The sequence below is a fragment of the Trichomycterus rosablanca genome, chromosome 27 (genome assembly GCF_030014385.1).
Source record: "Trichomycterus rosablanca isolate fTriRos1 chromosome 27, fTriRos1.hap1, whole genome shotgun sequence".
Taxonomy (NCBI): Eukaryota; Metazoa; Chordata; class Actinopteri; order Siluriformes; family Trichomycteridae; genus Trichomycterus; species Trichomycterus rosablanca.
This window is the reverse complement of record NC_086014.1, coordinates 13,967,994-13,993,566: the sequence shown is the minus strand read 5'-3', so window position 1 is coordinate 13,993,566 and position 25,573 is coordinate 13,967,994. Positions and strand designations below refer to the sequence as shown.

At 38.8% G+C, this 25,573-nt stretch overlaps 2 protein-coding genes across 2 annotated transcripts; one reads left to right on the top strand and one right to left on the bottom strand.

The window, feature by feature from the left end:
* The first annotated feature begins 1,587 nt into the window (after nt 1-1,587).
* On the top strand, nt 1,588-3,900 carry LOC134304163 (protein C19orf12 homolog). The gene is made up of 3 exons (XM_062989742.1): nt 1,588-1,678; nt 2,450-2,619; nt 3,097-3,900. Exons 2-3 carry the CDS (start codon nt 2,463-2,465, stop codon nt 3,360-3,362), a joined length of 423 nt encoding a protein of 140 aa, XP_062845812.1. The 5' UTR covers nt 1,588-1,678; nt 2,450-2,462; the 3' UTR covers nt 3,363-3,900.
* Nucleotides 3,901-5,223: 1,323 nt separating this feature from the next.
* On the bottom strand, nt 5,224-6,876 carry plekhf1 (pleckstrin homology domain containing, family F (with FYVE domain) member 1). The gene is made up of 2 exons (XM_062989840.1): nt 6,806-6,876; nt 5,224-6,640 (listed from the first exon to the last, which is right to left on the bottom strand). The coding sequence occupies exon 2, from the start codon at nt 6,622-6,624 to the stop codon at nt 5,824-5,826; it is 801 nt and encodes a 266-aa protein (XP_062845910.1). The 5' UTR covers nt 6,625-6,640; nt 6,806-6,876; the 3' UTR covers nt 5,224-5,823.
* Between the last annotated feature and the right edge of the window lie 18,697 nt (nt 6,877-25,573).

The window sequence follows — 25,573 nt, the reverse complement described above, 5'->3', positions numbered from 1 at the left end:
CGATTCCTAGTTTATAGCTAGGTAAATGTTTTATTTCACGCTTTATTTTTATTTCATGGCACACTTTTAGTGCAACTAAAAAACAAAACATAAGTACTGAAACGGCATATTTACATAATTTAAAATTAATAATTCACCCTACCGAGTTGTTTTTCCCAGTTTGAAGGTAAAAATGCTCTTATGCTCCTTCATGAGAACAGAAGCTACTCACACACCTCCAGTCCCTCTGCTGTATGGAACACTGTTATCCCTATTACTGTGTGATGTACGGAACACAGTTACTGTACTTGTTCAGCTGTAAATGACAGAAAAGCAGAAAAGTGCTGATGGAATATTAACTCAATCTTGACTCTTAATTTATATTTTTTAACCCTTTTGAATATTTATGAACATTTAAACTCTAAACAAAACCTAAGCACCGACATTTACGACGTTTAGCTTGTGACCACAGTAAACATGTCTAACATCTCATTAATTCACTCAATTCAATGTAATATCGTCAAATAACATCAGCTGCATTTAAACAAAGTATTAAAACAAACTTTATTTGACTTCTGAAACGATAAAAAGCTGAATTTTACTTACAGCTCTCAGTCCTGTCAGTATTTGCCAGACAGTCAACTACTATTTGACACATACTACACATACTACAGCAGTATGTAGTACAGCAGTATGTGAGTGAGCATCAGGCTTGTACACTGCATACTACATACATCTGTACTTAGTAGTATGCAGCGCTGATGTGAGTGAAAGAATCGGTTATTTGAATCGACTCAGGCATTTCCACAAAAAATATAAAATAACTCGTGAAATTGTTCAAATCGCAATAACAACGGATATAAAATTTACATGTAATTAAATCCTTGTAATAGCGATAATATTTAAGAAGAAAAGTCTTCACTTTAATTGAATGAATCGTTTAATCAAATGATTCGTTGACTGAAAAAACCCACTCTGCATCTCCATCTGCTGGCCAAACTGAGTAACTGCACCCAAAAATAACTGCTTTAAAAATCTATTTAAATAATTAAAAACAAAACACACAATTTAACAAACCTAAATGTATTAACCCAACCTAAATAAATCCAAATGTCCAAAATAAGACAATTTACCATGGTATATTTACACCAAATTAGAGAGCAACGAACTAAAAGACTAAAAAATATTGCAGTAATCACACCAGCAAAACGATAATGTACAGTATATATTGTATATTATCTGCTATACTTATATACTGTATTTATTCTCATTCATTTAGCCACTGTAATCACCTTTCATAACTTTGTAATTATATACTAGTCTATACACTGGACAATCATTGTCTGTTTACTGTTGACTTGACTGTTCTTAATACTGTATGTGTCTCTTCATTTAAACTTATCTGGTCACTACTGCACTTTAACTGTATTATATGTAAATAATCTCTATCTTGCACTTCTGGTTAGGTGCTACTGCATTTCGTTAGCTATGTACTTGTACTCTGCCGTGCACAATGACAACAATAAAGTTGAATTTAAGTGTATTTTGGGTAAAATTAACCAATATGGCAACCCAATGCTGTGTAGTGTGAATTATACAAACCTGGCAACCCGACCCGAAGTTGCCTCACTTCATAAAAGCGCAACTAAAGGTCAAAAACATCCGAACATTTCAGCTTTACTTTAATAAAACACACCAGGTAAGATTTATTATCACATATACATTTTTTTTTTTAATTTAGAGTAAATATTACATTTATACAATAAGTTATAAGTCGTAGTGTAATTAGATTTAGAGTTGATCTGTTTACGATTTTCAGTGACTAAGCAGATATTTTGTAAAGTACGTTATGCGCTTTATTTTTATTTTCTTAAAACCCACCAGACTTACCAGAAAAAGTTTTAGAAACACTGAAACTTAACTTAAATCCTAATAATTTAATATTAAATCGCCCTCCTTAATTATAAATACAAAACCTCTTAATTTAATATGCTCTTAATTTGTAAACGGACCAGAATTATTATTGTTTTTGAATAGACTATTAATGTTTTATTCAACTTTTTAATTTCAAAATGCAGTTTTTAATCCATTTTAGTTAAAGTCTAAAAGAGGTTTTGGTTTCATTTTCAGAAAAAGACTAAGTGCAGAGGTGGTTTTTGTGCAACATGATCTTTTAGACCTGGGTTGTGGGTTTGAAGGACTGGACCCTTCAGTCTCACTGACATGACATGTGCACACGTGGATTTTCTATTTGTGCTTAGATTCTCTTACACCTTCCAAAACATGCAGAAGGTGGATTGGCTGTGCTAAATTACCTCTGGGTGTGTGGAAGAGAGTAGGTGTGTTGCATTGTGATTAACTGGTGCCCTAAATTGTAATGGGTTAAGACTATTTAGGTAGAAGAATAAATATAATAATTTTCTTTACAGTCCTACTGTGTTACATTCTCTATTTGTGTGTTTATCTTCAGTAAATCAAACCTGATGGATCGTGTGGGTGATGTGATGCGACTTTGCTGTGAGGTTTCAACAAATCATCAGATCAAAGCAGCAGTGAAGAGTTCGACAAAAGGGGCGATGGTGGCTGGAGGGAGCGCTCTAATAGGGGGCCTGCTGCTCGGACCGCCCGGCATCGCTCTTGGTAAGAAAAGAAAACATGTCACATGCCATGCTTGAAGAAAATAGAAGGTTACACTCACTCATTCATTGTGTTAGTGTAAAGTGGTAGTGTTTTACTACTGTCCTTGTTAGAGGATACACACACACTTAGTAGTTCCAATTGGACTGACTGCACATCTTTGGACTTGTGGGAGGAAACCGGAGCACCTGGAGGAAACCCATGCAGACTCCACATGCAAAACTCCACTCAGAAAGGACCCTGGATGCCCTGCTGGGGAATTGAACCCAGATGCTTCCTGCTGTGAGGCGACAGCGCTACCCACTGCACCACCATGTCACTCACAATTTCTGGTTCTTTTTCAAACTACAAATTTATTATATTTTTATAATTTTGTATTATTTATTATAATCCTAATAAATAAATAAATAGTTCCCCATTCCTGATAAAACATTGTGCTAAAAGTGTGAAGTGTTTAAAATATTATTTTCTGTTTTTCAGGAGGTGCTTTCGGAGGCCTGATGGGTTGGGGTATGACTTCTGGGCAGTTTAAACCTGTTCCACAGATCCTAATGGAGCTTCCACCTCACCAGCAGAGAAAACTCTACAATAATGTGATGGCAGTTATGGGTAGCCTGGACTGGATGGACGCCGTTCAGCTGGTTTCACTGGTGATGGGTAACGCCACTCTGCAGCAGCAGGTTGTAGCTGCCATTCTGTCGTTTGTTACCAAAGAGCTGCAGGGTGAGATACGTTATGGAAACTGACCTCACCACATAGAAACTGGGGTTTAATGTTTCGCCTTTGAATGTGCTAAATAAGTTTTTATATAATGTTTACTTTACAGTAGCATTGATCAAGCTGTCGTGCATTATACACATGTGGAAGGAAATAAGTCAGCAATAATAATGTTTAAATGGGTTTGCTCAGTGCCTTTTGTACATGTATTAGGAATTATGTGTTTAATGTTAAGTAAAAATTTGATGTGAAAAAATATTACTTTTGTATTTTATTATATCATATTTTGTAATTGGTAATAAGGGTTTATTGTATAAAATAAAAACGAAATGATTAAACAATAAAGCCTCTATATAATATAATTCTCATAATTGTATCCTGTTTAAAATGTTTATACCTTATTTGACACACCTGATGATAAACAGTTCATAAATTATATAATTTTTAAAATGAAAAGAATAGCTAATAAGAATATATTCACAAGTTAAAGTAAAATCAAGGTCACCTAAGCTTTAAAAGATTGTGTGAGAGTTATCTAAAGAATAAAGAATTGCAAAACCCCAGCAATACATTTTATATTATTTAGCTTATATTATTAATGTTTTTATGTAGAAATGTTTTATATAAATTTGTTGTTGGCAGGATGTTTATGCTTTTATTTTATACATTTTATAACCTTGCGACGATGGCTACGTCCGAAATCGCATACTTCCATACTAAACAGTACGCGAAAAGTACCCGGATAACCTACTAGTACGTACTGTTTAAGTGTGCGATTTCGGACACAGCCAATGTACTCAGTTCTAATCATGTGACAAAATATCGCAATCTGACTGGCTGTTCACATGAGCAGTTCTGCAATTTGATTGGCTCCTTGGCGGCGTGGAGCTCCAGAGGTTTACAGCTGGAGTCCTTTGGGGAATTTTTATGTGCTCTGACATCACGGCTGTGATTCGGTCGAGTGCCGTAGATAAACACAGTTGTAAAGTTATTCGCGATTACACACGACCTTTAGTGCTTTAATGATTTTATACAACCGTTTAATAAAGTAGATAAAGAAACAAAAAATGAAAAAAGGTCCTGAATGTTATACTGAATATGCTTTAAGGTAAATATGCTTCCGCTAAAAAGTAGTTCTACAATGATGAGTTGTTGCTAGGCAACAGTAAAATTCCCTAGCCTGCATTAACACAACAGGGTACAAAACTCGCCTGGTTTATAAAACACTACCTAGTATAGTTAGTTTAACGATCTGGTGGTTTTTGGACATAGCTCAAACACTAGAAAATGAATAAAAACAAACACACTAAGTGCAGGAATGCAATTGGTCATTTACTACTCCAAAGATCAGATCTAAACCAAGATTTCTGATTATCAGGAGGTTGAAGCCAGAACAGAAGAGTTGAGTACAAGTCTACCAGGAAATCCTGCAGAAAATTTAGTGGCTACGCCCAAAACGACAAGCTATCATGATGTACATTTATTTTTATAGCCTATCCACATTGTAAATTCTTCTGAGAGATAAGATAAAACCCACATACATGCAGAAAAAACATGTCAAACACCAAAGACCAAAGATAAGGAACAGAATTACTAAAGTGTATATTTTGGAAGTACCAAGATGTATTTAAAAATAGGAGGAAAAACAGAATTATAGAATTGTAGAAATAGTTCAGGTTTAATGCAGTTAGTAATGCAGACTACATAGTCTGTACCCTGCTTTTATATCTACTCTCAAAATAAATGTATATTCATAAAACAGAAAATCAAGATGTTCGTTATTTATTTCATTCATTTCTTGATTTATACATGTAGAGTAATAACATAAGAATGCCATACAATACATTTAATACAATACAATTTTACATTAAAGAACACAATTTTCATACTTTGTATGTTATAGTCTTCCCAAAAGGAATACAGTTTTTTTTAATTCTGCACTGCTTTACAGCATCACAGGTGCTCAAACATTAAACTGCATTCATTTACAGGCACAAACAAAAGAAAATTCATGTCTATAGGTGAGAAGGTGAGAGGACATCCAGAGCAGTGAAACAACCCTTAACACTGATGAGATCGAGCACACTTTATTTAGGGTTTAGCTCCGATTCTTGTGTGATCTTGTGTGTCCAGAAAGGAGCTCCCATGTTGTTTTACATCTCTTCTATGTGCTGCGTGTCCCACAGGAACAAATTGTGATACACAATACATTTAATTTGCACTGATATACAGCGTCACACATGTTGAAAAAGTAAATAGTATATATTTTTTTTACTTTACACAGGCAAAACACAAGTAAATTACTATAATCAGACAGAACAACCTATTTATAAAGGAAGTACTTTTAAAGTAAAATAATTAACACAGCTGTAAGCAGCAATAGTACAAAAAAAGTGTCAAAATTGTGCATAATTAAACTAATATGTACAAATCTAACATTCTTAACTTCATGTTGTGCTTTACATTCAGTCTTTGCTTCCTCTTTATACACTACATACAGGGTGGGTAGACGTTTTCAGGGTTGAAATAACAGTAGATTTCTTCATACCAATGAGAATTTTGCTGATTCTCCTGCTCCTCTGCTTCCTCATCGCTGGACTCGTCATATTCAGGTACCTCCACGCTGTCGCCTCTGAATCTTTTACAGGTATCCAGTGATGGCAGGATGTCTTTACACAGCTTGCACACTCGTACAGGTTTGTGGGAGATGTTCTTCAGGATGGCACGGCCCTTGGAGCACGAGTTACACACCACAAACCCGCAGTTTCTGCAGTGGTGTTTCCTCTGTGCCAAAGTAAAGAGCCTAGGGCAGCGCATGCAATGGTGCGTAGCAGAGTCTGGAACCCAGAGTGATGCAAATGTTTTGACGGTGCCAGGAAAACCCAAAAGCTTCAGCCGTTCGGCTCTGCAGCGCTCAATGTGGTCCATCCAAGCCCGCTTCTCTTGCAACGAAGCTGCTGAGACAAAGAAGGACTTGCGTGGGGTTCTGAGGATCCACTGGTTGGTCATACCCTCACCGTCTTCTATGTTCTCCTGCTCCAGCTCCTCCAGACGAAGGATCTGCTGGTGGTTGTTCCAGCGACCGGGAACCACAATGCTGCCGTATACTAAGATGTCATTGAACAGGAAGAACGCTTTTGGCATCGCTCGCTTCCTGCAGCGCTTGAGCAGACGGCCTTCGCCGATCAGGACTCGGCCTAGAGAACAAAGAGGTTTTCCACCAGGCTGAAACGAGTTCTCCACAGCCTGGATTCGCGCTTGGTTAACCATCTCATATTTCAGACAGTCCATTATTGTTGCTGAAAAACTAAAGAATTTCAATTAAATTAGTTCTGTTTTTTCAAGAATTCTAGTTAGTGCCATTATGACTGTAGCTGATTAGTTTGTGTGCTTTAGACACTTTAATTAAACATAAACATCTGTTAAAATAACCAGACCAAATGATCCAGATGCAAAAAATAATAAAATGTACCTGATTGTTGATCGGTTGGTTCTGAGTGTTCAGTCTGACTTTATGCTCAGGTTGCACGTCCTCAGATACGAGAGTGTGTGATATGAAGTGTGGTGTGTGTGGTGTGTGTTTTTATAGACTAACTAAGGTAGTTTTTCCTGTTCGACTGGGAATTTCTTTATCTCACAATCTCTAGGAGTTCAGAGCGAGAAACACACACCTGTTTGTTACCACAATCATTAAACAAACATTCTGCTGTGACATGCATGCTGACGTCAGAATTTGCAGACAGAGGTGTAGAAAGCTGTGGGGTTAGAATCACACAACCTATTGATTTATAGGTAGGATGACGTATACATTAAGATACTAGGTTACATATTTACATCTGATGTTTACACGTTAGAATGATATTATTTTTACTACACCAGCTAATTTTGCTTCTATGTCATTTACAATATAAATATGTTGGTGTTATAATGTGGTAAGAATTTAAAGAAAATTCAGAAAAACAATCCTGTTGATATTCAATTACGTCTACATTTACTAAGTACATTTAAATATTTAGGCATTGCCACGGCAGATCTGGGTTGTGTAACAGACTTGGGACAGTTTTTACAACAGATGCCTGTTCTGACGCAAATGTCATATTTCTATCAGGGCTTGGGACCTGCACTGAGAGTACACCTCAGTAGACGTTTTGTCTACTGAATTTTTTTATATTTTGTGTAAAAGCCAGAGTGCATTACGAGCAGGAAATGCAATATTCATTGTTTCCTCCTGCTTTAGAATTCTTTGCTTAATAATTATGGTGATTACACTTTTTGTGTTCCATGCACTTTCACCCAGTTGTAGCATCTTGTTTCCCAAAATTTGTCTTGTTTTTTTAATTCAATCTCTTCCTGCTTTTGTGCCATACTAGTCTGCACTGTTTAACCTGTGTTTCTATGCCTGATGCTCCCTGCACCCAGGAGGGATATCGCATGGCAACCCACTGCAAAGACCCTCTTTAAGGCTAAAGAAAAATAATGATCAATAAGTTTCAGAGGCTGTTGATTCAAATAATCAAATTGAACAACCATGGCACAACAGGTGAGTATAATACTGTAATCCATGCCCCCTGCTTCTCTGTACAGCAGTGGCGGCTGCTGGTCTTTCAAAGAGGGGAAGCTCATTGTCGGCTTACATCATAAAATTTGTAAATGTATTTATATATAAATTGTGCCCTCTGTTCCTTTTCAAGAAAATGGCCTGAAATGGGTTGCAGCAGTTTGTCTTTCGACTTCACTCGCAAAATCCGCGATGGGACTGAAGCTCCCAGTGATAGCTGTCAATCAAAACGGAATTCAGCCTTTCGACTGATCCTCCAATCATCTTGCAGAAGCTCAGCGTCCAGATGTGCCCTTTAATGGACTGATGACCTATCCTGTTCTCTACCTTTTGCCCAATAAACTAGACTTACTAGACCCTGACCAGGATAAAACAATGAATGAATGATTGAATGTAAAGGTGTAGTTGATGAGACGTAGACAAGATTTTCCATGGCAGACAGAGAATGTTTTTCTATTTTTAGGAACTTGTTTAGCAGGACTGATCTGATCGGAAAGCCTCCAGACTTTTACCCTCATTGTTCTTCCTTCTTCTGTCAGTCTTTATGTCGGGTTTTTTTGTCCCATGTGTACTTTGCATCAATTGTTTGCATCATTACACTTACCTTATTACAGTCCTTATTGTGAATTCTGTCGGTTCCTTGTATTCCTTGTGTTATTTACGGTACCTGTTTATCATGTAGTCTGTCTGTCCGACTGTTGTTATTTGAATATTTTTTAGTATTTGATTGTTTGGTTAACACTGCTCCATTTTAACTGGTCGTTACTCGTGTTTTGGACATCGATTGTCCTTTTAACTTTGACTTTTTAGTGTTTAAATAGTTAAATCAGTCATACTTGGCCTCGTTTTGATGATGCAACATTGCTTATAAAAGTAAAAGACACGTTTTGGATTAGATGTGCTGCATGACATGCATCAGGTGCAGCAGCGTTGTTGGGATTTGTAAATACTGTTTAAACATACTGGCCTCTTTATTAGGAACACATGCTCTGTTAGTGCTGGTTATAAGTAAACAGTTAGACACGCAATGTGTGTTAATCTTCCTTCCATCTCGCCTTTTATCAGCGGACACTTTCTGATCACATGATCTTTCCTGCCACTTTCACACAAACTCGTATCGTGCATGAAGAGTCACACGAGGTCCTGTGAGGTCCCAGCAATCATACTACGACATAATATTGAGAGGTTAAATTATATCACAATGACATACATAGCTAAAATGCCAACTACATAGCTAAAGGCTTAACTACCAACTAAAGAACAACAGCAGATCACTCTGCCACCTCCCAAAACATATGAAGAGTGGATTGGCATGTGTGTGGGTGAGTGACTAGCTAAATGTTGGCATGAAATAAACTCTGGACTGTCCAGGGTGTGTTCCCTTCCCTTGTTCTCTTTTTTAACAGGTGTTGAAAATTGACTTCAAATTCATTATCCTTCATGTAAAGCGATTGTTTGTGTTTTTTTAGTCTATAAATTGTGTTTTTGTTGTTGAGCACAGAAAGAATGAACCTACTTAATTCATGTGTGTGTGAAAACACAAGTCGACATGTAATTGTAAGAGTGTCTTGGATTTCCTATGCATTGTTTATCTTTTGAACATGTTTACGCTGTTTTAGCTTGTAACTGAACTGTCACTTCTACCAAATACCAACAACCAGCTCATACTGGGCTGTTTAATAAATAATGAGTGTCAATAATATTAAAGTACTAATAATTCAATACTAGGTTACATGAAGCTTGGATGTAGTTTGTATTATTTCTTGCTGATTTTAATCTAAAGTGTTAAATGAATAAGTGAGCCACCTTACTGTGAATTCCCATCACTGAGAAACTGGTCGGGTTGGAGAAAAAACATCCCACATCAACCTGCTGAGATAAAGAACTAGTTCACTTACCTGCATGTGCTAGGGAACTCTTATCAGATTAAACTGTGAATAAATCTAATTTAGCATCTGTTTTTGCTGTGAATGCTGGGGCTATATAGCAACTTTACTATAATTATTTATTTATTTATTGCCAGTTATGACTTTTAGTTCATTTAAATCTGTGTTTGTATGATTTGTGTAAATCCTACTTATTTAAAGTATCCTCTATTGGAAATCTCAAATGATGAATCTCAGTTTCTCTTTCACTACTTATAACAGTAAGGCGCTGGCTGTAATTTACTAATAATTTGCTAATGATTTACTATTGATTCTGACCCCAGAATCCTTCACTCTGATTTATAACTGATAGACTGTATTTTTAAGTCAGCACTTCCTTCTGGATGTTGATTCTAATCACATAGACTCGATATCTGGAACTATTTACATCCCATATTCACTTTATGTTAGAGGATAATAAGATAACCTTAAACTAGTACTAATTTTAACATGTATTCGCATATATACACTATATGGCCAAAAGTTTGCATACACCTCTTCTAATTATGACGTTTCATTGTTTCATCCACTGTCATTGCTAGCGAGGATATGAAGCTAATTATATAGAATAAATAATATGCTTCCAACTTTATGGCAAGAGTTTGTGGTTTCCTGTTCAGCATTCAAAATGAGGTTCATTGAAACATGGTTTAACAAATTTGGCATGAAGGAGCTCCAGTGACCTGCACAGAGCCTCGACCTCAGATTCGGGATAAAATAAGACCATAAAAACAAATCTATATTTACAGCACTTTCATTATTCAGAGTGAAGTGTGCTTTCACACACGCACTAAGGTTAATAATTTATAAACATTTGCAGGCAAATAGAAAGTAAAAAGAAGGATTATTAGAAATAAAAGCTGTAAAAAGTTCACTAGCAGTACCACCAAGATAGCTGGACTTTGCCCTACATCAGGCACAAACCTAGTCATGGGTGCATAGAAAGAAAGGAAAAAAAATACATTTTGAGAGTTTTGTACTTCACTGGAGTAAATATACACCAAAGTGCCAGAAAACTGGTACAACAGGGAACTGTAGCGACTGGTGGTGGCTCCATAATGGTATTGGGCATCCATGGGACTTTGGTATGTTTACAAATGTCTCTGACAAGTGGCACTATGGGTGCGTTCATGCCCTGCATTGATTCTGATTGGTTCAGCCTCTTTCAGCAGGGTGATCAGCCCTGGTTCTGGACTGCGTTGCTTGGGGGGGGCAGTGAGAAAATCTGGATGGGGCAATGCATGTATTACTTTAGTTTCGCCCTAAGCCGGATTCAAACCTAGGGCCTAGAACCTAGGAAAAATATGTGCACTGCACTCAGCCCACTGTGCTACTCAAACAGCAATGTATTAAACACGTCGTAATGCTGATATAACCTGCGCACACACTAAGACTAAACGTGAATACTACTTAAAAAAATAACAAAACGCTTTCTAATTCCCGCGGTAACGGCAGAAGCCAATCACCCTGTTACAGGTTCAAAAATAATGAAGAAAAAGCCTTTGCTTGCATTGCGCTTGGGGGGCAGTGAGAAAATCTGGGGGGGGCAATCCCCCCTCCCCAGCCTCCCCCTAGCACCGGCCCTGAGGGTGATGCTCCGCCACACATGTCTAGAGAATCCAAATTCCCACCTCGCAATTCCACCCTCTCAATCTTATCAAACAAATTAATAACAGAAATCCTGAACTTTGGAATACGACAGAATTTTGGACCTTTCTGCAGGAAGTACAGTGTTCTGAGCCTACAGAATATTTCTGCAAGCTCGTAGAGTCCACGGCCTGTCGTATTTCTGCAGTTCTTCTCTCCCACAGGAGACCTACCAGGTATTAGACTGGTGTACCAGTTTTTCTGCCACTTCAGTGTATATTTGTAAATTAGAATTTTACGTTATTTTCAAAATATGTTGTTACTTTTACTCAAATACACGTGTTTTCTTCTGCTGCACACAGAGGAGTCAGTCAGCTATTAATTCAGTTTATATAAGTAGAATGTAATTACTTTTCCCCACAGTGAATATTTATACTAAAAGCATATTAAATAACAAAAAATAAATACATTGACATTATTAAGCACCAGTGGGGCTTGGATATGTCTCATTTCCCCACAACATTGTGTCATGTACAACAGTGTGAATCCATCAGACTTTTCCTTCTAACTGCAGTGGGATGGATGCCTATACAGAGCTGTAACATACATGGAAGAACATGCTAAACCTCTTTTACTCAGACTTGTTGTAGCATTTAATTTGTTCCCAGCATTTAATTTGTTTCCTATAACAGTCTTCACTCTGCATACTTTTGGCCAAACTAATTTAAGTGCTATGGTACAAATAAGAGGCAGATTTGGATTGTCTTTGTGTTTAGTCCGTGTGGCGCACGTTTGCTCCGAGGACTTCTGTGAAGAAGGTGAGGATCTTCAGTTCCACGTGCAGCTGCAGCGTGGAGTTCGCCATGACCATTGAAATCAGCTGAGAGCCATCGTTCCACTTCAACATACCCAAAACTGAGCGGATATGGACGTAAAGTTTCTTCTTCTGTGAAATGGGAAGCAGCGTGATGAGGCGAGAAACTGATTTATAATGAGTTCTTGTGGACCGCCATCCCAACACTAGTCCAAAAAGTGCACCTCAAACAGGAAAAAAAATCAGAACATGTTCAGTCATACTAGATTATACACTACAGGAACAAAATTATTACAACATCACTTCTAATGTAGTAAATCCATTATATAAAGGAAATGATAAGCTTCCAACTTTGCAGCAGCAGTTTAAGGAAGGTCTTTTTATGTTCCACCATGTAAGTAAGTGTAAAGTTTTTACCTACAATGATTTGTGGCAGTCCCAGTATCATTGTGAATAACACGCTTGGTAATGCCACTAATAGTCCATTGAAAATGTTAATCACCTGCCAGCTCTCTGAAGCCTGTAGAGTAAACCAGTAATTAATATTAATCATTAGCATAATTGTACATGATGTATAACTGAGTGTCTCCTAGCACAGACTTTTGAACACCATACAGTCTCGTTACTTAAATATTAGTCTAATTTTAACATATGTTTTCGCATATATACACTATATGGCCAAAAGTTTGTATACACCTCTTCTAATTATGACGTTTTGTTGTTTCATCCACTCTCATTGCTAGCGAGGATATGAAGCTAATTATATAGAATAAATAATATGCTTCCAGCTTTATGGCAAGAGTTTGTGGTTTCCTGTTCAGCATTCAAAATGAGGTTCATTGAAACATTTGGCGTGAAGGAGCTCCAGTGACCTGCACAGAGCCTCGACCTCAGATTCGGGATAAAATAAGACCATAAAAACAAATCTATATTTACAGCACTTTCATTATTCAGTGTGAAGTGTGCTTTCACACACGCACTAAGGTTAATAATTTATAAATATTTGCAGGCAAATAGAAAGTAAAAAGAAGGATTATTAGAAATAAAAGCTGTAAAAAGTTCACTAGCAGTACCACCAAGATAGCTGGACTTTGCCCTACATCAGGCACAAACCTAGTACAACCTACAGATTCTTGTACACCACACAGTCACATTACTTAGACATTAGTCTATATTATTTATTAACTAATAATCAGTTGGGCCCTAACATGGAGGCCTCACCATCAAGGACTCTTCATGTAGCTCTCTGGTAGCGCAGCGGGACATTCCTCTAGCACATCTCAGCTCTGTTCTGTTTGAATCTCAGCTCTGCTAGCAGGGTGTCGGACCGTGACTCTCCGTGCACAAAACTAGCCTCACTCATGAATCCACCAAAGTACGGCAAATAAGAAAGGGGCCGGTGGACTGCATACATGTCAGAGGGAGTGTGTCAGGCAAATATAGCCTCCTCTGACGTGATGGGGGTATCCAGATCAAGAAAAGAAGGAGAAGATACATAAATAAACTAACAAAAAAAGAATTCCTTTGTTTTTACCTTCCACTTCCCTGAAACCTGAATTAAAATTCTGTGTTACATGTACAATGTCAAATCTGCTAATGTGTAATCAGGGCTTTCATAGGTGGTAAAGGCATCTGCCTAAGGCGGCATCCAGAATGGGGCATTATTTGACCATCCTGTGAACCCAATACTGAGTGAATAAAACCACAACTAGGAAGGAAACAAAAACTGCACAATTAAAAATACACATGGCATAAAATAGAAATCTGATAAAGGTTCATACCTGTCTGTTATTGTAAGGAAGATTTCTTACCGATTAGATCGACACTGTTTGGTGTCCCTCTGATTTTGGCTGTTAGAGGGAGTGCAACAAACCTGCCGTTCCTGCCGTTCTTGTTTCCCATAAGCAACTAATTCATACAGCAGTATCTTGTTGTGACTGGCACAGTGGTACAGCTGGTAGACCGGGTTCTGCACAGCAACAGTTAGGAGTTTAGCATGTTCTTTTTATGTTCCCATTCCCATTCAGGATGTCCTGCCTTGTATACAGTGTAACTAGGCAGCACCTGTGCCACCATAAACATGACTAAGATTGGCTGGGTGGCATCACAGTTTAGTTTAAAGATCTGCTAAATGCTTCTTTAATGTCATTTTTTCATGTCATATTTAATTCATACGCAATCTGCTGAACATTATTTTTGTCAGAGAGAAAAAACAAACACCTAGAACTTAAGTATTTGTCAATTAAAAAAAAGCTTTAATATGATTTTGTTTTAAATACGTGTGTTGTTTCATAAAATGTACATATTTGCATTTTTATAAGTTATTAGATTTTTAATAATTACAGGTTAGTTCATTTAGGTTTGTTAAATACTGTGTTTTGTTTTAATTATGTAAATACTTCTTTTATTTTTGTTACTGTGTGCAGTTACTCAGTTTGACCAGCAGATGGGGGTGCAGAGTGTGGTGATTCCAATTAACGAATTACTGTATTTACCTAATGAATAATTCAATCGGTTTAAAGCACCGAGTAAGACAGAGTAGCTTAGTTGTAGTAAATTATTAGAATTATATTACATTTAGTTTAATAAATTTAGGTTTGTTACATTGTGTGTGTGATTTTTTTTATTATTTAAATAGATTTTTAGAGCAGTTATTTTGTTACTGTGTGCAGTTACTCAGTTTGGGCAGCAGATGGAGATGCAGAGATGGGTGATTTCAGCCAACGAATCATTTGATTCATTTGAGTAAACGATTCATTCAATCAAAGTGAAGACTTTCCCGTTTTCTCTTTAAATACTATCGCTATAATTAAATGTAAATTTTATATCCGTTGTTATTGCGATTTGAACAATTTCACGAGTTATTTTGCATTATTTGTAGAAATGCCTGAGTCGATTCAAATAACCGATTCTTTCACTCATATCAGCGCTGCATACTACTAAGTACAGATGTATGTAGTATGCAGTGTACAAGCCTGATGCTCACTCACATACTGCTGTACTACATACTGCTGTAGTATGTGTAGTATGTGTCAAATAGTAGTTGACTGTCTGGCAAATACTGACAGGACTGAGAGCTGTAAGTAAAATTCAGCTTTTTATCGTTTCAGAAGTCAAATAAAGTTTGTTTTAATACTTTGTTTAAATGCTTCAGTTTTGTCTTGAGTTTAAATGTACATAAATATTCAAAAGGGTTAAAATAAATAAATAAAGTCAATCAATATTGAGTTAATATTCCATCAGCACTTTTCTGCTTTTCTGTCATTTACAGCTGAACAAGTACAGTAACTGTGTTCCGTACATCACACAGTAATAGGGATAACAGTGTTCCATACAGCAGAGGGACTGGAGGTGTGTGAGTAGCTTCTGTTCTCATGAAGGAGCATAAGAGCATTTTTACCTTCAAACTGGGAAAAACAACTATTTTGCATCATCTAAGATCTTTGTGTGTCGAGATAAAAGTGGTGAAACATATAACGATTCTTTTAAGGTGCATTTTATACTATATATATACAGGGGCGTAGCACCAAATTCTGGGCTTTATGCACAGGCAGTGAACATGGGCCCCCCTCACCCCAGTCCAGACTCCTTCTAGACTCCTCAAGGGCCCTCCCCCGACTTGGGGCCCTGGTAACTCAGTCCCACTTTTCACCCCACTACGACGCCCCTGTATATATATATAACAAACCGCAGTATCTGTATGTTGATGATCTGAAATAAATTCTAATTAAAAGTTCATCTGTGAGGAATAAATAAAATATATGGTGGGGAATTTTATATAGCACAATTTAATAACTTTGTTTTAATGATGTTTGCCTTCCTGACCTGAACCTATTTATTAACGCACTATGATTACACCCATAAAACCACAAGTAGTGAAAATTGCATCAAGTGGTAATTTTAAATCTTTAAACATTTTTAAATCATGTAAAGTTTGTCTCAATAGGTATCTTTATTTTGCTCAAGTTTGTCATAAATAAAAATAAAGCATGACAAAACATTACCTAATCTTTAAACTAGCCACCGACCCCTTAGGGTTAGTGTTGCTTAGGGTTAGGGTTACTTAGGGTTAGGGTTACTTAGGGTTAGGTTTACTTAGGGTTACTTAGGGTTAGGGTTCCTTAGGGTTACTTAGGGTTAGGGTTACTTAGGGTTAGGGTTACTTAGGGTTAGGTTTACTTAGGGTTATTTAGGGTTAGGGTTACTTAGGGTTAGGGTAACTTAGGGTTACTTAAGGTTAGGGTTACTTAGGGTTAAGGTTACTTAGGGTTATGGTTACTTAGGGTTACTTAGGGTTAGGGTTACTTAGGGTTAGGGTTACTTAGGGTTAGGTTTACTTAGGGTTACTTAGGGTTAGGGTTACTTAGGGTTAGGGTTACTTAGGGTTAGGCTTACTTAGGGTTACTTAGGGTTAGGGTTACTTAGAGTTACTTAGGGTTAGGGTTACTTAGGGTTACTTAAGGTTAGGGTTACTTAGGGTTAGGTTTACTTAGGGTTATTTAGGGTTAGGGTTACTTAGGGTTAGGTTTACTTAGGGTTATTTAGGGTTAGGGTTACTTAGGGTTAGGGTAACTTAGGGTTAGAGTAACTTAGGGTTACTTAAGGTTAGGGTTACTTAGGGTTAGGGTTACTTAGGGTTAGGTTTATTTAGGGTTACTTAGGGTTAGGGTAACTTAGGGTTAGGGTTACTTAGGGTTATTTAGGGTTAGGGTTACTTAGGGTTACTTAGGGTTAGGGAAACTTAGGGTTACTTAAGGTTAGGGTTACTTAGGGTTAGGGTAACTTAGGGTTACTTAAGGTTAGGGTTACTTAGGGTTAGGGTTACTTAGGGTTAGGGTTACTTAGGGTTATTTAGGGTTAAGGTTACTTAGGGTTACTTAAGGTTAGGGTTACTTAGGGTTAGGTTTACTTAGGGTTATTTAGGGTTAGGGTTACTTAGGGTTAGGGAAACTTAGGGTTACTTAAGGTTAGGGTTACTTAGGGTTAGGGTTACTTAGGGTTACTTAGGGTTAGGGTTACTTAGGGTTACTTAGGGTTAGGGTTACTTAGGGTTACTTAAGGTTAGGGTTACTTAGGGTTAGGGTTACTTAGGGTTAGGGTTACTTAGGGTTAAGGTTACTTAGGGTTATTTAGGGTTAGGGTTACTTAGGGTTAGGGTTACTTAGGGTTACTTAGGGTTAGGGTTACTTAGGGTTAGGGTTACTTAGGGTTACTTAGGGTTAGGGTTACTTAGGGTTAGGGTTATTTAGGGTTAGGGCTACTTAGGGTTAAGGTTAGGGTTACTTAGGGTTAGGGTTACTTAGGGTTAGGGTTGGGGTTACTTAGGGCTAGGGTTACTTAGGGTTAGGGTTACTTAGAGTTATGCTAACCCTAAATAACCTTAACCCTAACCCTAAATAACCATAATATAACCCTAAGACTAATCTACAAAACAAACAATGTAAAAACACAAAACTGTGCAAAAATGTTCACAATATTTCTGTCACATTTTAATAGTGTAAGGAATGGTGGCAGTAGTGTGCAACTGTAAATATACAAATCATTTATGAGTAGTGTATTTTTATAGAATATAGACTGAATATCAGATAAAAGCAAATGAGTGAATCCAATAGCATCTTTAACGTTCTAAAGCTTGGTTCTACAAGAAAAACCTTAAATCCTTTAGATTAGTTTTAATGTGCACTTTCTTACTTTTGCATTTAGCCGACACTCCAAAGCTACTTACACGATGAGCAATTTAGGGTTAAGGGTCTTGCTCAGGGACCCAACAGTGGCAACGTGGTGGTGGCGGGGCTTGAACCGGCAACCTTCTGTTTACTGGTCCAGTATGTTAACCACTGAGCTATCACTGCCCTGTTCCGGTCTGAGGGCATTCGTACATTCCCATTTATGCATTATAGTTTTTTTGTTGTTGTTTAATAAATGTTTTTAATTGTGATGAGTGGGGAAAAATAACTGATGAATTAATGGAAAAAAACTTATGGGAAATTTGGTTTGATCTCTTCGGCTATTTTCCAATTTTTGTGCGCTTGAACAAATGCATTATGTACACGTGTGTTCTGTGTTTACTTATCCAGTGGGTTCTGATGGGCAGTTCACTGATAGTGTTGGATTAGTTGTAATTTGCACTTTCTGCCACTGGGTGGCGCAAAAGTCTTACAATTCTAAAGCGCGTTCAACTCTGGTCTAAGTGCGTTCGTATGTTTTCCACCACGGTGTAAATCACGAGTTACAGTTATTTTATTTTATTAAAAATGTTAAATGTTAAAAAAAGTATGATTATGTGCCAGACTTAGAGCTGGGGAAAAAATAACTTTGCATTCATTAGATTAGATTTGCATCCAGATTTAAAATATCCACCTTTGTAATAGACGCTTATTCAAAATGTAAAAATAGCCTCCAAGGTCGACAGATTATTTTCCTGAAGAAGAGATCACAGAAGCAGCACAGTGGCAAGTCTGGTAGAGTGGGTGCTGCATAGTGACTGGTGCCCTGGAAAACTAGGTTTGATCCCTGTGGGTGATCATTTCAGACACTTTAACTCTTTTACATTTTTTGTGTGCTTCGAGAAATGCATTATGTAAAACAAAGTATTAAAACACCCTTTCTAATTTTTTAATTTATGTGTTTTATGCGTTTACTTATCCAGTGGGCTCTGATGGGCAGTTCACTAATAGTGTTGGATTAGTTGTAATGTGCACCTCCCGCCACAGGGTGGCGCAAAAGTCTTACAATTCTAAACCCGTTCAAATTCCGGTCTGAGTGCGTTTGTGTGTTTTCCACCACGTTGTAAATCACGGGGTAAAGTTTGCAATTGCTAACGGGTGTAACATTTAATTATGTCAAGGAAATGTTATATATTCAACTTTCCTGTTCCAGCATGACTGCGCCCCTGTGCACAAAGCAGCTCTGTAAAGATGTGATGAAAACCGGAGCATTAACACCAGTGCCCAGTCGTACAGATGTTTTTTTGACTGAATGGGCACAAATTCCCATACACAAACATACTTCAAAGTCTTGTGAGAGGCCTTCTCAGAAGAGCAGGCTTTGTTATAGCTGAAAAGATCACATAGAAGTCACTCAGTTTTACTACCATTTGTTTTCCCTTCTTGTCCCACAAGCTCATAGTCAGGTGTCCAAATACCTTTGACCATATATTGTATTTGTGTAGCTTTTAAGATCTTGCCACTGTAGCCTTGTGGTTTATGTTGAGACTGGTCAGTGTTGAAATCTGTAAACACAGGGTAGAGGGATGGCATGCTGTCTGCTCAGCTAAATTATAACAGTCGTCCCAGAGAGTTCCTGCTACCGGTTGTTGGTTTCTACTTTATAAGGACATGTGACCCTCCAACGGCTGATTTGATCTATCGTACGAATACGATAAAAGAGCTATTTATGGGCGGCTTTGCTGCCACAACACAGCGCATGCGGCTAGTCTTTAAGAAGCTCTTTAATTTACATGCACTTCAGCTTTTCTTTGTGCCATCTACTGTGCCTCTTGTAAGAATGGCATCAATTAAAAAGGCTGGTTCTATTTTTAACGAGTGTGTCATGAAAACGTGAGGAGAAGAGACTGGGGTGCTAAGTGTGCATGTGAATGCCAGTATTGTAGTAGACTAAGATGCATTTTCATCTGTATTTTAAAGTAAGCCATTAGTGAGGTAACCATCACATCATGCTAACTAACAGAGTCACCACCACCATCACCAGCCTGTTCAGCAGATAGTTTGGGGTCTATAGGTTTTTTATGTCAAATGTATTTGAGTAGAGTTTGTTTGTGAATAATATAGAAGGTGTTTATATGGCCAAAAGTATTCAGACACATTACTGCCAGCTTATTCTTGTTACTCATTGACAGGATTGTATGACCTTGTTTATATTCATTTGGATGAATATGCTGTCAGGTACCTTCTTAGTCAGGGATTGTTAACAGGAATACTGTAAAAATGGGTGTTGGGTTTGTGTCAAGGCAGGTCAGGGCTCAGCTCTCAAAACAAGGTCACCAAACTGTATAAATTGTAGTCATTTGTTGTGACATTACGCGTCACGTGGAACCAGACCATAGATGAGCTGAAAACATAGTGATTGCCACTCTAGCACACATTCATTATGAGGTGAATGGTCCTGCATTGCATCGTGGTGCCATGTCCTCAATGAATACAGTGCACACATTAGCTTAAAGAAAACAGGATTGGTTGACCTTCCAACGGAGCCATGATGTCAAGTTCCAATGACTGCATGCCCTTTGAGTAGACAGTGGACAAGAGTCATATTGGCTACTTAGACTGGTCTGCTACTACACAGCCCTGTACACAGAAGGGTTTGATGCACTGTGTGATACATTCACATAATCACCAGGATTAAAATTTTCTGCACTTTAAGCCACAGTAGATCTTCTGTGACTTCTAGTATTGATGAGTCTTGGTCGCCCAACAACCTGTCAGTGGTCCATGGCTCTGTGAGTACTCACCATGGCTGCTTACTGTTTCGGAGGTAAAAAATCACTTATCAAAGTCGGCCAGCTCTTTAAGCTAATTAGATCTACTGCAGTCAAGACATAAACTAGAGCTACCATCAGCCCAACATTTATTAGATCCCCGACCCTCACATGGACGATTGTTATGAAACAGGCATGTCGTGCAGGCTAATGTTTTGGCTCATCCGTTTCTCTAGGATCCCTTTCCAATAGTCAAGCTTTGTTATTCCGCATTCGGCTGCGGGATCATGTCTGTGTGGGTAGACGGACAGTGAACTGGTGATGTGTGTGTGTTTCAAATGGAAATGCCATGCCTCCTCTTTCTGCACCGCTTACCGGAACCTCAGCCCGGTGAACAGCTTCAAAGGAAGCAGCTCTTTTATGGCAGGTGTTTTTGGATTAAGGCCACAGCCGGATTTTTATTTTTTTCTCCTCTTCCCTTCACCTTTGAAGTGTCATCATTAGTTTCACCTGCTTTCTTTCTCATCGTAACTCTGCCCGGATCCAATTCGCGGCTCTGCCAGGGCACGGAAATAAACGCTGTGTTTTAAAACCTTAGGAGGAAGTGTAATGCGAACGCATGTACATCCGGCTGAGGTGAGAAAAGCTGGAGGTATAAAAGCATTTCAGCTGACAAGAACACAAAATAAACTTGTACTGTCTTAGTTTAAATCCGTTTCAGGTCACGTTGCATTCTGCATGCTGTCCTAACTTTTCTTCACTTAAAGTTTGTTGCTAGAGAACAGGCAGACGTTCCCGGAATATTAGCACCCAGGGTGGTGTTGCTAGTCATAGCGCTGTTGGAGCTGGAAGACCTTGTCAGGGTGAGCGCAGATCGGGTGAGCCTGCAGTACCAGTTAGCGCAGCGCTAAGTGACCGAGGCGCATTGCTCCCTGGACCGTTAAGATGAAGTCAGAGGTCGTAGACCTTGAATCAGTCCTGATAATCATGCTGCACGATTCGTAGTGTTCGTAGGCCTGAAGGATGGGGTGCGTTTGAGGATGCTTTTTATGACAGCTATGATTGCCCCCAACAGGGACAATTAGCACTGCCTGCAGCAGACCAGATTGGCTGTTGGGTGGGAAAAGACCTAACTGTAGGATCAGCCGGTCGGGTGACTGTAGATGAAATGTAAGCCCAATCTTTGCTTTTGAACAATTTATGTTTATACCCAAATGAGCTCTTTTTATTCCCTGTGTTTCGTTTTTATTTATCTACTGTCTCAACTGTCTGTTTTTTGGAATCAACTAACGCTGTGGCTGCAGCAAAGCCATCACTGATATAACAGACACATACAGTTTCTCTTCTCAATAAACAGTAATTATTTAACTCTGACGCAAACTAACCTCACTTCCTGCATCTGGCTTACTGATACTCAATAATATATCAGTGTTTTTTTACTGCATCTGCTTTCTCTCATTCTGTACTCTCACACACACATAAACACACACACTCACCCTCATCATGTATATCATGCTCATTGACGTGACGTGGCTCTATTATTGTTTTAATTATTAGTAATAGAAATAAAACAGGGGAGGTGATGAACAGGGTTTAATCCTTACATTATCAGCCAAGCATTAGGAAGGTAGTTAAGCCAACCTAGGCTTAAATCACTCGGTTCTTGTTATCTTGAGCTAATGTAGCAATCAAGCTAACATCAAATCAAACCTCGAGGCTTGAGCAGAGGACTGTCAGACGACATCATTGTTTTCGGTTCTAGCCACGAGGTACAACGGGAAAAGGACAAACTGATGTGAATCTTCAGAAGGGCTCTTCAGAAACATCTCCTGATTGTCGTTAAGTGAGAAACCAAGTGACTCAGCCGCTGTTCGGTCAGCCCCCAAGATCACTTCGGATGTGCGTGATTTTGTTAGTGAGTAGAAAAGCCAGATGTAGATTTACCTCCTTGCTGCTATAACAGCAAAATCTTCTGTCAGGTCAAGGTGCTTGGCCGTCCATACATGCTGAGACTCTCATAAATCTGGACTGCTTGGTGTAAAGAGGAAATAATTACACCACTGTGCACCTAGATACAGTTGTGAAGCAACAGTAGTGGTCTTCACAGAGCCCTGACTTTAGCTCTGACTTCATTTTCTTAGTGTTTCCAGAATGGGTTGTAGACCTGCTATAACTCAGCTTAAAAACGAAATCAAGTTTAGTCACAGTTTCCAGTTATTCATGCAAAAAAAAAACATCAAAATTAGGAAGATGAGTAATATAGCCACTTTTATACCACTTGTTTTTTCTCCTTCATTGAAAACTACTAGGTCATCCTCTCTGAGCCTCCCCTGCCATGCAAGCAGATGGACCTACGCCTGTGAATGACTAGACATTGCCTGAGCCATGGACGCTGCTCTAGCTTAAGCACTTGCCGGAGAACAGAGGATTGACCGGATGGCATTAAGAGCCAGCACCATCACCAAGTGGGTATGTTCAGTTGCCACTAGGTGAATACTTATGTTGTATTTATCCTCATTTGGTATTTATATTTATTATTCTGGACCTCCTCAGTTCCACGCTATGGGTCTGTCTGAAATCCCAGTGAGCCACATTGCTGCCTTGATACCTAGTGCCTACCTGGGCAGCAGCCTAAGTAAAGAGGGTTCTAATAAGACATGGAACACATAAGGCAGATTATTTAGACGCTATACAGAGATTACGGCGATTATGTCACCGCAGTTTTAGGGCATTCAAACCAATGGGATGAGGTGGCACAAGGTTTTCCACCAGAGTACATATAAGCAAATAAAAACTGAGTGTTCACTTTGCTCAGTCTAATAGTGGAGTGCTATACAACTCTCCCTGATTTTCACAATAACAATACTCAAAAATCGGATGAACTAGAAATGTGGCATCCTGTGACAGTCCCAAGCTCAGAACTGAGAACATTCATGTAAAAACATGTGAACAAATTTACTGTTTCTATATAAAACACAAAAGCTAAACTGTCTAATTACAAAAAAAGTCCACACATAATGAAAATGTGCAGGAGAAACCGAGCCTAGTGCAGCGAAACACCCAATAATACTTCTGACGTTAAGATAAGGCAGCCGATACATAGGTTACATTGCGTTCTCGTGTTTTTGGGTTCCTGGCTGTATATTGGTATACTGTGTAAGCCATGCCGTGTTCAGGTGCTGCCTCAGGTTTCTAAATCCACACGCTCTGGCTCATACCTGATTGGCTGACCTTGACTAGGCCAGGCAGAAGTGTGTGACACAGCAGAAATATACCCTCTCCGTCACCCTTATAATACACACAGTGCAGTCTCAATATACCCAATCCTGAATAGGTTTGTATTGTATAATAAGAGCATGGATGTGATTTAGAACATGATTTAGAAGTCAATAGAAACTAAATCTATAAAACACGATCGATTCGTTCGCGTTTAATCTTTTTTTGCCCCTTATTTGTTCTCTAGAGAATTTAGCTCAGGTTAAATCAGGTTAACAGTGGACACATTTGCATTCGCCTCCCCGACACCTTGTTTCTTACGGAGTATATAAATAGACTGTCTCTATTTCACGACCTGTGCTCTTATTACCTGCCGTGACTTTTCCCTCAAGGTGTCACAACCATTTCCTACTGCAGTGGAATCACGCTGGTGTTTAATGTAAAATGCATCTACACTTTCCAGCCTGGAAGAGAGCTGGATATGACGAAAATGATGACAATAACAACAACAATGATGACGAAGATACAGCTAATCGAACAGACTGACAATAACATAAAGCAGGTGTGTTGAATTTAGAATTAAATGTATTCATGCATTCATGGACTGGGTCGCAGTGGGTCTGATTTATTGGGCGAAAGGCAGGAAACGCCCTGGACTGGTCGCCAGTTAATCATAGGGCACACACACATACACACAACACACACGTAGGGTCATTTTTAGTAGCTCCAATTTACCTGACTGCATGTCTTTGAACTTGTAGGAGGAAACCGAAGCACCTGGAGGAAACCTACCCGGACACAGGGAGAACATGCAAACTCCACACAGAATAGATGCTGTCTGCTTGCCCAGGGAATCGAACTCAGGTTCTTTTTACTGTGAGAAAACAGCGCTACCCACTGCGCCACTGTGCTGCCCTGGAAGGAAACGTTATAGGCTGGTGTTATAAGAAGCATCGTGGTGATATGTGGTACACTAGATAGTTGGGTCATATATGTTCTGGGTCATATTTCTGAGTAGTGGACCATGGTCAGTTGGGCAACGATCAATCCTTTTACGTAAGGCAAGGCAGACAGAGAATGACAAAAGAAGCAGAAAGAGAATGACCTCATATTTAAATTTTTTACATCAGGCTCACCAAAGCGCCTGGCAAGCACATGATGCCCCGGCACCATGGCAACAACAGGAATTCCAGCTTCCATGTAATCATGTCTAGCAACCGCATCATTCCAGAGTACCATTTGTCTTGTGACACAGAAGGACGCGCCTGGCCCCCAGCTCACTATCTCGTGCGCACAGACGCTCGGCGTACCTCACGTGACCGGACGTCGGCACCAGCATCGGCTGGCTGTCTCTGAGGATGCTGAAACTGCCATGGGAGGTTTCCATAGCACCACTGGAAGAACCAAAAATCCCCTCACTGTCACCATAGAAACGCCATCTCAGACTGGCTTTTCAGGTCCCTATACGTGTCAAGGCACCATGGCATCCTCACTGGCTGGTGTTTATTTACTCATTCATTAATTTGTTGTGTGTTTTACCATCGAATCATCTTGGTCAGGGTCACAGTGGGTCTGAGTCATTTGGTGAAAACAAGGAATTACTCCAGACACCATCACCGGCAGAGATTTACATTTACATTTTTGGCATTTAGCAGACGCTTTCATCCAAAGTGACTTAATTATTGAATACAATTCGAGCAATT